This window comes from Phocoena phocoena, chromosome 10 (genome assembly GCF_963924675.1).
Source record: "Phocoena phocoena chromosome 10, mPhoPho1.1, whole genome shotgun sequence".
Lineage (NCBI taxonomy): Eukaryota > Metazoa > Chordata > Mammalia > Artiodactyla > Phocoenidae > Phocoena > Phocoena phocoena.
The window spans coordinates 24,476,140-24,491,173 of record NC_089228.1 but is presented as its reverse complement, the minus strand read 5'-3'; the positions used below and the strand labels follow the sequence as shown (position 1 = coordinate 24,491,173).

Genomic DNA, 15,034 nt, shown 5'->3' with positions numbered 1-15,034 from the left:
ACAAAGCTAAGACAGCAAGCCAGGACTCTTCCTTTCCCTAGTGCTTCTTATGGAAGGGGTGGGTTACCGTTACGATGATAAGTCATCAAAATTTTTTTCAAATTGTTGCCTTGAAAAATTTTAGGCTTCAGAAAGGCCCATACAGGCAGGAGAAAGCATTCAACAAACACAAACTTTTTTCTAAATATCCTAGTAGACTTGGTAGCACAAGGAGGAAAATACAGAACTGTAACTCTAAAATATCAAAGAAAATAAGTATAGGAAAAACAGAAAAAACAAGCGGTCTTCAAAGTCACAACATTATCAAAGAGTAGCTCATGTCTTATTCAGCTGCGACATTGTGAGTTACTATATAAGGTCAAACCCCCAAAGAGTCAAAAATATTACTGAACAGTTCTGGGTCAGTGCACTAACCCGAGGAACGTATATCACAGCCTCTGTGAATGGTGCCTCCAGGGAACGTGCAATTCCTAACCTGTACATCCCTATTCAGAGGACTTGTCCTTGAAGATCCCCTCATAAAATACAGCCTACCTAAGCTTGGGCGTAGAGAGCCCTGAATGTATATATAAAAATATAATGCAATGAGTAATATATGCTATATAATATAAAATACATATGCAGTATAGAATCTTATAGTATTTATTACTTTTTCATCTTTTCCCTCTTAGGGAATATAGTACAATTTGCATAAGTTAACACATGATTTATTTCCACTGTATCTCTACTTGCAAAGGTATGAGAAAAAAGGATGCTGCTAGCCTTCCACACAGCATCAAGTGATATTAAACTATTAAACAAATTCTCCTATTTGTCTTTACAAGCAATCAGACATAATTATGATGGAGCAGTGTCAAGACTAAGTAATGAATGAACAAAAAAGATTCTCATGGATATCATTTTGAACAGAAAGAAAGGATGCTGATTATTCTTGATTTCCTTCCACAAAGACTGCCCTCCTGCCCCTTTAAGATAGCTGGGTGAAGTTAAAATACTCTTGCCAAGAAGCATGAAAAACAGACCAGGGAAAAGACCATCTCTTCCCCAAGCTCCATGTGGTCAGAGTTTGAATTCTGGCGATCCTTCCAAATTCCTCCTAAGAATAGAAACCTTCTTGTAACTCTTCACAAAAGCCTCCCTCAGCCCTCCTTCCCTAAGTCCACCGAGGGAGAACATCATCACGTCTTTACCTGTAAAACTACTGTTCATTTCAGGAACATCATCCTCTTCCTCATTCTCCGCGAGGACTATGCCAGCATTTTGCATATCATTGTAGGACTTGGTTCGCTTTGGGGTTGACTGCTTGGAGCCAGAATGAAGGCTTTGCAAGGCATCCGTCGTGATCACTTTCCCACTGAGTGGCTGGCTAGGAGGTTTGGGTGTCCCATAATAGTTTCCTAGGTGATGGAGAGACACATTTGCATGTTTCAGAAAGAATACTTTGTTTCTCTCAAGACTGCAAATCCAAATCTCTTAGCCCATTAAAAAAATTTTTTTTAAACTAGAAAACCAGAACAAACTGTATTTCATTTCTAGAATGGGTTAGAAAACATGTCAGTCCTATCCAGTTAGACATGGTGATTTCGGAAGCCAGGAGGAAAGCTGCATTGTGATGGGGCAAAGAACCTACTAGGGTTAAAAACAAAGGCGTCTGTGCTGAATGGCAGAGCTTCATCCTCATTACATTTGAATTTCAATCGGTCACCTTCTTACATATACGCACCAGCATAATGCAGAATCCAATTTAGAGAGAGTGGCACACAAAATAACAAATTCATTACTGCCGGCACCCTTACAGGCCAACAAAGTTGAGGTCACCCTCCATTAATAAGGGGACTCCTCAAGAGGGAACCAGGGCAATATTTTTGTAAAAAGGAAAGTGAACACCACGTGGCGTCTCTCTAACTGAATGGCAGGCCTGACTCTCAAGGTCATGTGTGGTTGGAACAAATCCTCACCCAGTTTTAAGAGGAAACTCTTGTGTCGACAGTGGCACCCCTCATGGGTCACTCGTTTAGTAAGTGCCCATTTTCACTTTTAGCCACTTCCCCCAGAGTTTGCCTCAGGTCTGACTGTCGTGTGTGCTAAGTGACTTTGAGTGGTGCCTGGATGGGTTTTTACATTTTAATTTTTATTTTAATATGTGTATTTTTTTTTTTTTTTTTTTTTTGCAGTACGCGGGCCTCTCACTGTTGTGGCCTCTCCCATTGCACAGCACAGGCTCCGGACGCGCAGGCTCAGTGGCCATGGCTCACAGGCCCAGCCGCTCGGCGGCACGCGGGATCCTCCCGGACCAGGGCACAAACCCGTGTCCCCTGCATCGGCAGGCGGACTCTCAACCACTGCGCCACCAGGGAAGCCCTAATGTGTGTATATATTTAATGTGTAGTAGAAAAATCTAACTAGTAAGTGATGGTAGTAAAATATAACATTTACTTCTAAAACTTAAGTGATAAAGCAATACTTTATAAAACTGACTTTTTTAAACTTGCAGTTAAACCTGAAGTTTAAAAAAGCAGCTATATTTAATAAGAAATTAATTGAGTAAATAACAGCAATGGTAACGATGAGTTTCCTTTTGAACACCTAAGGTAAAAATTGAGTTCTTTTAAAGAAAACCTGAAATACAAGATACTATGTTAAGATATAGACAAAATCATGAAGGTGAGTCATGAATGGCCAAAGTTTGAAAAATACAGCTTATAATCAATAATATTCAGTGACTACATGATAAAAAAAATCAACATCAGAATGCCATTGATCCATTCACCCTCTCACATCAAAGGAGTTAGGCCAGGAAAACAGATCATATTGAGTCCTTCAAAAAATCGTAAGTAGGGGGCTTCTCTGGTGGCCCCTGAAGCAGGGGACACGGGTTCATGCCCCGGTCCAGGAGGATCCTGCATGCCGCGGAGCGGCTAGGCCCGTGAGCCATGGCCGCTGAGCCTGCGCGTCCGGAGCCTGTGCTCTGCAACAGGAGAGGCCACAACAGTGAGAGGCCCACGTACCGCAAAAAAAAAAAAAAAAAAAAAAAAAAAACCGTAAGTAGGGACTTCCCTGGTGGTCCAGTGGTAAAGAATCCGCCTTCCAAAGCAGAGGATGTGGGTTCTATCCCTGGTCAGGGAACTAAGATCCCACATGACTCGGTGCAACTAAGCCTGCGTGCCGCAACTAGAGAGAAGCCTGTGCACCACCAATGAAGAGCCCACACGCCGCAACAAAGACCCACCGCAGCCAAAAAACAAAAAAAAAGCCTAAGTAACGTTTGTAATTCTATGCTTAGTAAGGTATAATTTGTAAATAATAACAAATCCTGTACACAGTTTCTTCCCAAGAATCTTACCGCATTGTCTAACCTCAGCACATAATTGTATAAAATACACATTTTATTATACAAGCACAAAAAGAAAAGGAGACAGTAATATGTTGCTCAGCATGACACACATAGGTGATAAAGAATTTATATCCATTAAATTTATGTTTATAATTAAAATTTCTTTCTTAACACTATTTCTCTAAAATATTTTTTGAATCATCAAATTTATGAGTATATGCACCCACTTTCTTTGAGAGTGGTGTAAACAGCATGTTTCAGCAGGGGAACCCTGAAAATGCAAATTAAAAAGAGCGGCAGACGACCAGGCACCATGTTTGAATTTATAGGAAACCAAATAGAAACGTGGTAAGTGCATTGTGGGGGCTTGTATTCAATTCAATCATTACAGTTCTTTCACAGAAAGTAATATTTCAACCTCTTCAAAAAACTTCTTTCAGGTTTCCAACGTAAAGGTATAGGGATTGAACAAAACTAGCTTGAAGAAAAGGCATCCATGTGTGTTTTCAGGGACTAACAAAAGCATAGGGAAGAATGAACAAATGTATGAACCAAGACTCAACCCGCATTTCTAAAGAGGTTACAACCAAAGGATGAATCGTGCCTTTGATTAAGTTGGAACACAGCCGCAGCATTGACTGTTTTCATGAACTGAAGACTGTTAGTGAGGTTTAGGTAAGTAAAACAGCTAACTATTTACACAGTAATCTTCACCGTGGACAAAAGATGAGACAAACCTCTAACGAATCTAATTCTAATTCCTTATGATCACTATTATACAAAAACATCATGTACGTTTTTGACTTAGAGGTTAAAGTAAGACCAATGTCTGCAAATAAGAATCTTACACTGAAAGATGTGACTAAAAGATAGGACCCTTTATTCATGATTTTATAATTATAATTTTGCAATCATTATCAGTCATTTTCAGTGCCATTAAGCCAAAGCAATGTTCATGAAACTACCATCATTTAAAAATCAATTAAGGGCTTCCCTGGTGGTGCAGTGGTTGAGAGTCCGCCTGCCAATGCAGGGGAGACGGGTTCGTGCCCCAGTCCAGGAATATCCCACATGCCACGGAGCAGCTGGGCCCGTGAGCCACGGCCGCTGGGCCTGCGCATCCGGAGCCTGTGCTCCGCAACGGGAGAGGCCACAACAATGAGAGACCCGTGTACCGCAAAAAAAAAAAAAAGAATCAATTAAAACTTAGGCATCCTCAGTTTAGGACAGAAATAAATGTTTGAAAAAGAAAAGTTCTAGTTAAATTTGCCAAATATGTGTGGATTTTCCTCAGTTGTCAAGTTCAGGGCTTTCTGAAGTTAATAAGTGATTAGCAGATTTCTCAATGCAATTACAAACTCCTCCCCAAAACCCACTTATTCATCATTGTTTCCTCTTTCTGGAAATTAGTTTTAAGATCAATTGGAGACAGATAAAAGCACATATTATTAGGTTGAACCGTACATAATTGCTGTTGTAAAAGACAAACTGTCGAGTATCAGCAATTTCATTTGGGTTAATCGAATGTATAGGCATTGGGAGCGCTGGGCACATGGCAGTGACAAAGAACTTGGAAGAGGACAGCCTGGGATTCAAATGCCAACTTCACTGCTAATTGGTTATATAACCCTGGCCAAGTCACTTAACCATTTTTTAAAAAATCTTCATCCTCTTCTGTAAAATTGGGAACGTTAAGAATACCGAATTTCTACCTAGAGTGCCTATTACGAGAATACAATGACACAGTCCATTTCATACCTTTAGCACACATAGAAGGCTTCACTACAGGGAGGCTTGATAAATGCTACTTAATGTTAATAGTGTATGCTTCTAATCTTTAAAATGAGGTTCCTTACACCTTGTTGGAAGGATTAATGAGACAATGTGTCTGAAGTGCTTGCCACATGGTAACTGAGTACCATTCCTTTACTGATGTAAAGGAACAAGCAATGCCAATGACCAAATAACCTTGGGCAAGTTATTTACTCTCAATCTCACTTTCTCTGTGAAATGGGAATGGTAGCATGAGCTTTAACAACATCACAGGATTATCATGAAAATCAAATGATGTAACTTTTTTTTTTTTTTTTTTTTTGCGGTACGCAGGCCTCCCACTGCTGCGGCCTCTCCTGTCGCGGAGCACAGGCTCCGGACGCGCAGGCTCAGCGGCCATGGCTCACAGGCCCAGCCGCTCCAAGGCATGTGGGATCCTCCCAGACCGGGGCACGAACCCATGTCCCCTGCATCGGCAGGCGGACCCTCAACCACTGCGCCACCAGGGAAGCCCAAATGATGTAACTTTCTTGAAGGTATCCTGTAAACTATAAGGTATTATAAGTATGAGACCATGTAATTACTCAAACTTCTCCAGTATTTCTAATTTCCCGTATTGCCTACAACCTTTACAGAAAAGCTTCTATCTCGTGGTTTCCTAAGGGCAGAGGGTTCAATTTGCCTTTGCAGACATTTTTTAAAAAATCATCTGAATCAGTGACCAACATTTAAAAACTGAATATTTCTGATTAAAACCTGGATATACTGGGAGGTGCTGCTTGACAAACTGTAAGGTCTGGTTCTTTGGATTTGTCTTTTATAGGCAATGTTGGTGACAAGTGTGTGACCAAATTCACCAGGAACACACTCACTGAATTAAGGATTTCTGCACAAAGGTTTTGGCTCCTACCCTTGGTCTGCCCAGCCCTTGCCAGACAAACACCTGGGCCCCAATCTAGAAGAGTGCCCTAAGGCTGTTGCAATGCAAAGGTCTGGGCAGATAAAGGGGCATGCACACCGAAGGGATAGAAGAAAACCTCAAAAATCCTCTACAATTCACAGACTGGTCTTGGAGTGAATTGATTTTGGGTGAATCTGGTTTTGGACCCTGCACTTCTGGCTGATGGGGTCATGCCACGATCCCACGTTGTCTTTCCATGCAACCAAGGGCAAGATGGCTCATGCACTCCCCCATCTGCCACAGTTACCACCAGCATTGCCTCTACCAGCCCTATATACTCTCTCACTCCACCTACCCGGATGCCCAGGCACTTAAATTCAAAACCCTACCTACCCTTCTGGGAAACTCTCCACCTTTATCAATCATGTCCACTCTGGTCACCATCAGACCAAGCCTAACCATGGGAGAAACACAAACCTTACAGAGAGTATGCACAGGAGACTTCCTGTGAAGAATACATGAATCACTTAATGGTACTAAATAAAAATCATTTGAAGAATTATAAATGAATAAAAGATTAATTTGGGTTATCACTTGGCAGTCTGCATCGTTTCTAAGAGATCTGACCATCTCACAGTCCCCATGTTGGCCAGCACACATCTGAGGTAGCCGGGCTCCCTCCCAAGTGACAATGTGAGCGTCCTGGCTACTATTTTCAGAACTGGTTCTACAATACAACTCAGCAGGGACGGTGGCTGGGGAGGGAGGGGAGAGCAGGGAAGACACAAGAGAAAGCCATCGCTGGCCTTAATTAACACACACACTCTTTGGTCACGAGGAAGCCAAAGAAAATATTTTCTGACACACATTTAAAAATTAATGGGGACTGCAAATCAATTTTTAGAGCTTGATAAAACATTGAAGGCGGACCGTAACCCTGAGTTTTAGGCCAGAATGAATCAAATCCATACAGCCTCTCGCTTTGTACAAATTTAGTATTCATTCATTCATTTCCTTACCAAGAACCTCTTGTTATGCCAGCCACTATGCTGGGAAGGTGAAAATGGGACTAAAACATAATATTCACAAATGCTCTTCACAAATGTACATCGGTTTTTTAAACTTTGTGCAAATAATAGTTATATTAAATGGAGATTCTCTTTCAGCAGGTCGAGGTGGGGCCTGAAATTCTGAATTCTGTTGAATTTGTCACACTGTTTAATGAATCAGTATCTGTCTTTACGTCTAGACTGTAAGCTCCATGGAGGCAGGAGCCACATGTGTTTTGTGCACCACTGCATTCCCAAACCAAACATGGTGCCAGGCGCACAGTGTCACTCAGTGATTCTTTGCAGGATGAGTAACCAAACAAGTGGAGACAGTACACATAAATCCCAGCTTGGGATGCTCCTCAATACCTATAACGTGGAACTGGTTTTTAATCGCATGACTCAGCGCAGTTTCTCTCCAGTCCATCAATTCTATCTGAATGATCTCAGATCCATATCACTTCACTTTGCCAGTTGCTTGCTCAACACATAATGGACTCCCCCATCTGACACAGTTCCAACCAGCACTGCCTCTACCCGCCCTATACACTCTCTCACTCCACCTACCTGGACGCCCAGGCACTTAAATTCAAAACCCCACCCTTCAGGGAAACTCTCCACCTTAACAATCATTTCCACTCTGGTCACCATCAGACCAAGCCTAGCCATGGGAGAAACACAAACCTTACAGAGAGTATGCACAAGAGACTCCCTGCATCATTTCTAAGAGACACGAAGCTGACCATCCGCTAGTCCCCATGTTAGCCAACACACACTTCCTGAGGTGGCCGGGCTCGCACCGCTTTCTCTTTACTCTTCCTTTTCCGACCCGCTCCACCCGACAAACCTACGATGTGCATGCACAGAAGGACAGTGAGCCCGTGTCCTATAATTAGAGGTTTGTTCTTGCCAGTGCCATTTACCTTTGAATTTAAGACCAAAAAAGGGCAAAATAAGTTAATAGCTTTGTCACCCTAAGGTAAAGGACCTCTCTCTTTCCAGCCTCAGTTCTCATGGTATAAAGACTACTATCCACCCAACAGAGACAGATGTCAACAGACCATGTGTATAAAGCACCCAGCACTGTGCTGGCACAATAGTAGCATGTAATAAACCCCAGCGTCTCAAACTGCGCCTGATGCTGTGAGCAGATAACAGCTCTACTATGTAAAAGATGGCACTGCTATCAAAGTATGTACTTAAAGAACAACATTAGGGCTTGCATGGTGGTGCAGCGTTAAGAATCCGCCTGCCAATGCAGGCGACACGGGTTTGAGCCCTGGTCCGGGAAGATCCCACATGCTGCGGAGCAACTAAGCCCGTGCGGCACGACTACTGAGCCTGCGCTCTAGAGCCCGCGAGCCACAACTACTGAGCCCACACGCCGCAACTACTGAATCCCGCGTGCCTAGAACCCGTGCTCCGCAACAAGAGAAGCCACTGCAATGAGAAGCCCGCGCACCGTAAAGAAGAGTAGCCCCCACTTGCCGCAACTAGAGAAGGTCTGTGCGCAGCAACAAAAAGCCAACTCAGCCATAAATAAATAAATTTATAAAGAACAACATTAACAAAAAGTTACCTTTATTGTGCACCTACCAGGTCACTTCCCACACATTCACTAATTCTAATCTTTAACAATCCTACAGAAAAAAACAAAAACCCATCAATATTCCCATTTTCAGATGAAGAAACAGATTCACACAATGCATAAGTGATGACTGGCATTTAAACATGGATCTGTTCCGATCATCTATGCTCTCAACTCCAGGAATTGCTGGGGACCTCTGAGCAGAAAATTAAGTGAAACGTTCCTGGCCTCTGCCTCCTCGTCTTCACAGGCAGAGGAACGGACAATTGTCGCACAGATTTTCTTTGGTTCTTTCGTTACCAACAGAGAACACTGCATGGTGCAGTTTGCCAACAGAGCTTATCCCAACAGACGGCTGCTGAGGCCTGCCAAAGAACAGGACTCCAGATGGTCTCGTCTTCCTCAATGACAAACAAGAACTCTCTTCACCCCTGCTTTATCTCTGTGTCCCCTCAAAGTAGACCCTTGGCAGCTGCATTTTTGTAGACCTTCTAGGAAGCAGAACAGTACCATTATTGAAGGCTGACACCCCCCCCTTCGTAATTAACATGCAGAGATATGCAACCCATAACTCCAATTGGAAATGTCACACTGGCACCGCACTTCCATGCTGACGGGCAATCTTTGCAGGGCTCAAAGTGTATAATCAGCCTCTTCTACACAGAGGCATTTGTAAAACAGGCATGTTTGGAACCACCCCACTGAATAGTTCATCCCTTGTAAACTCTCTCCCGGAGGAGCCCCAAGGGCTGGCTGAGGCAGCAACCTGTCTTACTGAGCACAAACGTCAATAGGAAAAAAAAAAAAGCAAGCAAGGCAAAAAGGAGATGGTGCCACTGATCTATTTCAAGAGCCTTATCAAATACGTTAGCTCATTGTCACAATTAGGAAGTTGGGCCAAGGAGGAAAGACACATTTAGTCTTGTCTTCTTTGCCTTGCCTTGATGTTGATTCCATCCAGCGACAGAATGAGAAGTTGGTTCAAATTGCAGAGCCAAGACCAATTATGAGCTTCACTCACAACTTTTATACCTTGTGAGGGGCAATAGTTAGGTTCCTTACACAGTGAGGAAGGGCCTCTACTCTGTTGGAGGGTACGCATCATATACCAGGCATTATAGCTGATGGGGGTGGAAAATTTCATCATGGAGCCCCTGACCCCACTCCCCCCACCACACACACCATATCTGGCCTTTTCCAGCGCTTCTTATCTCAGCAAACGGTGCCAGCAGCTACCCAGTTTTCTAAGACAGAAACTAGGAGTCATCCTAGGAAGAATAACATCACCTGAATCTTCTACTTCCTTCTTATGATAACCAATCCCCAAGTCCACGTAAACATCTCATACTGTTGATAAAATAATGTGTAACTCCTCAAAAAATTACAGTATTTTCTAAGATACTTATACTAATAAAAGAGCATACCCCCCCACAGACACAATCACACATATATCTCAAGATTCAGTCAACTTATCACCTCCACTACCAACGTAGGCTAAAGCTAACTCCATGTGGGGCTGCCAGATAAAATGCAAAACTGGTATTCTGTATTTTTATTTGCTAAATCTAGCAACCTAACTCCAGCTCAACCACCAGAGCTCATCTCAATACTATAACGCTTCTCCATGGGAAGCATTTCCCAACCCCAAAGACATCAAATCTCCCCACCATATGGTCTCCTTTAAATATCCTGATACCTGTAACATACATACAAATGTATATTTATTTCTGAGATTGTTTGAATAATGTGTCTCATGAACTAGACTGTAAGACCCATAAGGGCAATGCTCATGCCTGGTTTTGTTCAGCATTTTATCTTTAATGAATAAATGAATGAATGTACAAACTAGTAAGAGATTCTACAAGAAAAGTATCCATTTCCAGGCAGCAGACTCAGGAAAGACTGGATCCCAGTCCTGCCTAGGACATGACCTGAGTGAGGGGCATTTGGCCGGGTTTTGTCCCCAATTCTCCTTGGTGTCTTAGACCAGCGGTCCCCAACCTTTTTGGCAGCAGGGACCGGTTTCGTGGAAGATAATTTTTTCACGGATGGGGGTGGGGGGAATGGTTCATGCGGTAGTGCGAGCGATGGGGAGCGGCAGATGAAACTTCACTTGCTCGCCCACCACTCACCTCCTGCTGTGCAGCCCAGCTGCTAACAGGCCGCGGACAAAACCGGTCGGCAGCCAGGGGGCTGGGGACCCCGTCTTAGACCATTCTCTCTCTGGATCTCAGTTCTCTGTTCTGAAGAGATGAGCTCTACTGCCTTTCCAGCTTTAAAATTTTACAATCCGGCAATTCTAAACCCCAAACAAATAGTGGACCTGAAAGAATATTTGCAAGGTTATCAGACCTTGAGGTTTTATTGGTTGACTCTACTTGTCTGCCCTATCATATGTCACAGAATGTACATAAAGAAGATCACCTCTCCTCTGTAGTAACATCCTCTTTGGCAGGATTCAAAATTACACTTTCCTAAAGGAGCTTAACTCTTAAAAGATGTGCTTAGCTCTCTGAAGTTAGATGAGTGAGAAGGGAAGGATCTTCTTGAGTAGGTCCTCACCCGTCCTTGCAGGAGCTTTCATTCTTCAATATATGCAAATCAATCAATGTGATACACCACATTAACAAATTGAAGGATAAAAATCATATGATCATCTAAACTGATGCAGAAAAAGCTTTCGACAAAATTCGACACCCATTTATGATAAAAACTCTTCAGAAAGTGGACAGAGAGGGAACTTACCTCAACATAATAAAGGCCATATTATTATTACAAACCCACAGCCAACATCATTCTCAATGGTGAAAAACGACAGGATTTCTACTAAGATCAGGAACAAGACAAGACTGGCCACTCTCACCGCTATTATTCAACATAGTTTTGGAAGTCCTAGCCACAGCAATCAGAGAAGAAAAAGAAAGAAAAGGAATCCAAACCAGAAGAGAAGAAGTAAAGCTGTCACTGTTTTCAGATGACATGATACTATACATAAGGAATCCTAAAGATGCTACCAGAAAACTACTAGAGCTAATCAATGACTTTGGTAAACTAGCAGGATACAAAATTAATGCACAGAAATCTCTTGCATTCCTATACACTAACGATGAAAAATCTGAAAGAGAAATTAAGGAAACACTCCCATTTACCACTGCAACAAAAAGAATAAAATACCTAGGAATAAACCTACCTAAGGAGACAAAAGTTTCCTGTATGCATAAAACTATAAGATACTGATGAAAGAAACTGAAGATGATACAAACAGATGGAGAGGTATACCATGTTCTTGGATTAGAAGAATCAACATTGTGAAAATGACTATACTACTCAAAGTAATCTACAGATTCAATGTAATACTTATCAAACTACCAATGGCATTTTTCACAGAACTAGAACAAAAAACTTTACAATTTGTATGGAAACACAAAAGACCCCAAATAGCCAAAGCAATCTTGAGAAAGAAAAACGGAGCTGGAAGAATCAGGCTCCCTGACTTTGGACTATACTACAAAGCTACAGTAATCAAGAAAGTATGGTACTGGCAGAAAAACAGAAATATAGATCAATGAAACAGGATAGAAAGCCCAGAGGTAAACCCACACACATATGGTCACCTTATCTTTGATAAAGGAAGCAAGAATATAAAATGGAGAAAAGACAGACTCTTCAATAAGTGGTGCTGGGAAAACTAGACAGCTACATATAAAGGAAAGAAATTAGAACACTTCCTAACACCATACACAAAAATAAACCCAAAATGGATTAAAGACCTAAATGTAAGGCCAGACACTATAAAACTCTTAGAGGAAAACATAGGCAGAACACTCTATGACATAAATCACAGTAAGATCCTTTATGACCCAACTCCTAGAGAAATGGAAATAAAAACAAAAATAAACAAATGGGACCTAATGAAACTTAAAAGCTTTTGCATAGCACAGGAAACCATAAACAAGACGAAAAGACAGCCCTCAGAATGGGAGAAAATATTTGCAAACAAAGCAACCGACAGAGGATTAATCTCCAAAATATACAAGCAGCTCATGCAGCTCAATACCCAAAACACAAACAACCCAATCCAAAAGTGGGCAGAAGACATAAACGGACATTTGTCCAAAGAAGATATACAGATTGCCAACAAACACATGAAAGGATGCTCAACATCACTAATCATTAGAGAAATGCAAATCAAAACTACAATGAGGTATCACCTCACACGGCTCAGAATGGCCATCATCAAAAAAATCTACAAACAATAAATGCTGGGGAGAGTGTGGAGAAAAGGGAACCCTCTTGCACTGTTGGTGGGAATGTAAATTGATACAGCCTCTATGGAGAACAGTATGGAGGTTCCTTGAAAAACTAAAAATAGAACTACCATATGACACAGCAATCCCACTACTGGGCATATACCCTGAGAAAACCATAATTCAAAAAGAGTCATGGCCCACAATGTTCATGGCAGCACTATTTACAATGGGCAGGACATGGAAGCAACCTACGTGTCCATCGACAGATGAATGGATAAAGAAGATGTGGCACATATATACAATGGAATATTACTCAGCCATAAAAAGAAATGAAATTGAGTTATTTGTAGTGAGGTGGATGGACCTAGAGACTGTCATACAGAGTGAAGTAAGTCAGAAAGAGAAAAACAAATACCGTATGCTAACACACATATGGAATCTTAAAAAAAAAAAAAAAGTTTCTGAAGAACCTAGGGGCAGGACAGGAATAAAGACGCAGATGCAGGGAATGTACTTGAGGACACTGGGAGGGGTAAGGGTAAGCTGGGACGAAGTGAGAGAGTGGCATGGACATATATACACTACCAAATATAAAACAGATAGATAGTGGGAAGCAGCCTCATCGCACAGGGAGATCAGCTCAGTGCTTTGTGACCATCCAGAGGGGTGGGATAGGGAGGGTGGGAGGGAGCCGCAAGAGGGAGGGGATATATGTATACGTAGAGTTGATTCACTTTGTTATACAGCAGCAACCAGCACAAAAATGTAAAGCAATTATAGTCCAATAAAGATGTTTAAAAAAAAAAAAAAAAAAAAAAAAAAAGAACTGTCCTGGAAAATACGGCAGCCATCAGACACACAAGACTATTAAAGGCTAAATTCGTTTACACTATTAAACTTAAAATCCAGTTTCTCAGTCACAAAAATCACATGTGGCCAGTGGCTGCCATGTTGGACAGCTCAGAAAACTGAACATTTCCATTACTGAAGAAAGTCCTACTGGATGGCATTGGTTCTACAGGAATCAAGAAATGGTTCCCTGCTCGTCCATCTCCAGGACCAACGTTCCGACCTTCTCTTGGTTCATTGCATTTGCTCTCTCTGAATTCAGGCTTTGTGACTGGTGCTGAAACAGTGAACTCATGAGATCCTCTGACGAGCTTCAGGTCAAAGGCCACCTCCTCCAGGGGGCCGACTCTGATGCGAGACTCGATGTAGCACCATTGCTGGATGCTTCTGGGGCACCCTTGTAGTTTCCTTCTCAGAACCTTCATCACGTCTCTTGAAATTGTTTAAATTTAATTTGTCTCCCAAGACTGAGGGTCTATAGAGACCCTAGAGCCACATAAGCCTGGGTTTGATTCCCAGCTCTGTCTCGGGCTCACTCCATGAACTAAGCAAAGACAACAGGCATTTCTGGGCCTCATACTCTTCTTTTGTAAAATGGGGATAAACTGTACGCAACTCATAGGATTACTGGGTAATTAAGTGAGTTGGTGCACATAATGTGCTTTGAAAAGCACCCAGCACATAGCGTACACTGGACAAACACTGGCAGAAATAAATAACTAAAGAGCATAAGCACCTTCAAAGGCAGAGCTGCTTTGGTCTTCTGCCCTAGACATCACACCCTGTGCCTGGGGACAATGTTGAAATGAACTGTGTGGGCACAGAAGGGCTGGCTTTAAAACTGCACTGTCAGGAACCTGCTCTATAGATCTACTCAAAACAGTATAATGAGATATTTGTACAGGGATGTTCATGTCAGCACTGTTTACAAAACACCAAAAAAAGTAGGGAGAGGGGCATCCAAATGCCCATCTGCAGGGGACTAGTTAAATAAACTACATATATTCATACAATGGGATACGCTGCAGCATTTATAAAGAATGAGGTGGAACTGTGTACTTAACACACCTCCAAATGTGTTAAGTACAATGGACAAGAATGCAGTGAAATAAACAAGTATACATGTTTATGCCGTATATTGTCTAAGTTTTCTGAATCTCTGCACTAGATCCTCTAACAGCGGTTTCCTATGAGGAGGAGGAGAATCAATTTAGACTTAAATATACTTCAGTTCTTTCCTCTAGAAAGAATTCCATCATGTACATTCATGACTTTTCCTGAAAACTGTTT

The 15,034-nt window shown here is 42.0% G+C and overlaps 1 protein-coding gene across 3 annotated transcripts in view; it reads right to left on the bottom strand.

Annotated features, from left to right (window-relative positions):
* MAGI1 (membrane associated guanylate kinase, WW and PDZ domain containing 1) overlaps positions 1-15,034 on the bottom strand; it is a 617,596-nt gene that overhangs the window by 121,326 nt on the left and 481,236 nt on the right. For all 3 annotated transcript variants that reach the window (XM_065886130.1, XM_065886131.1, XM_065886132.1), the window contains exon 4: positions 1,191-1,397. In XM_065886130.1, the coding sequence (XP_065742202.1) occupies positions 1,191-1,397 (207 nt within the window). The remainder of the gene's footprint in view (positions 1-1,190; positions 1,398-15,034) is intronic.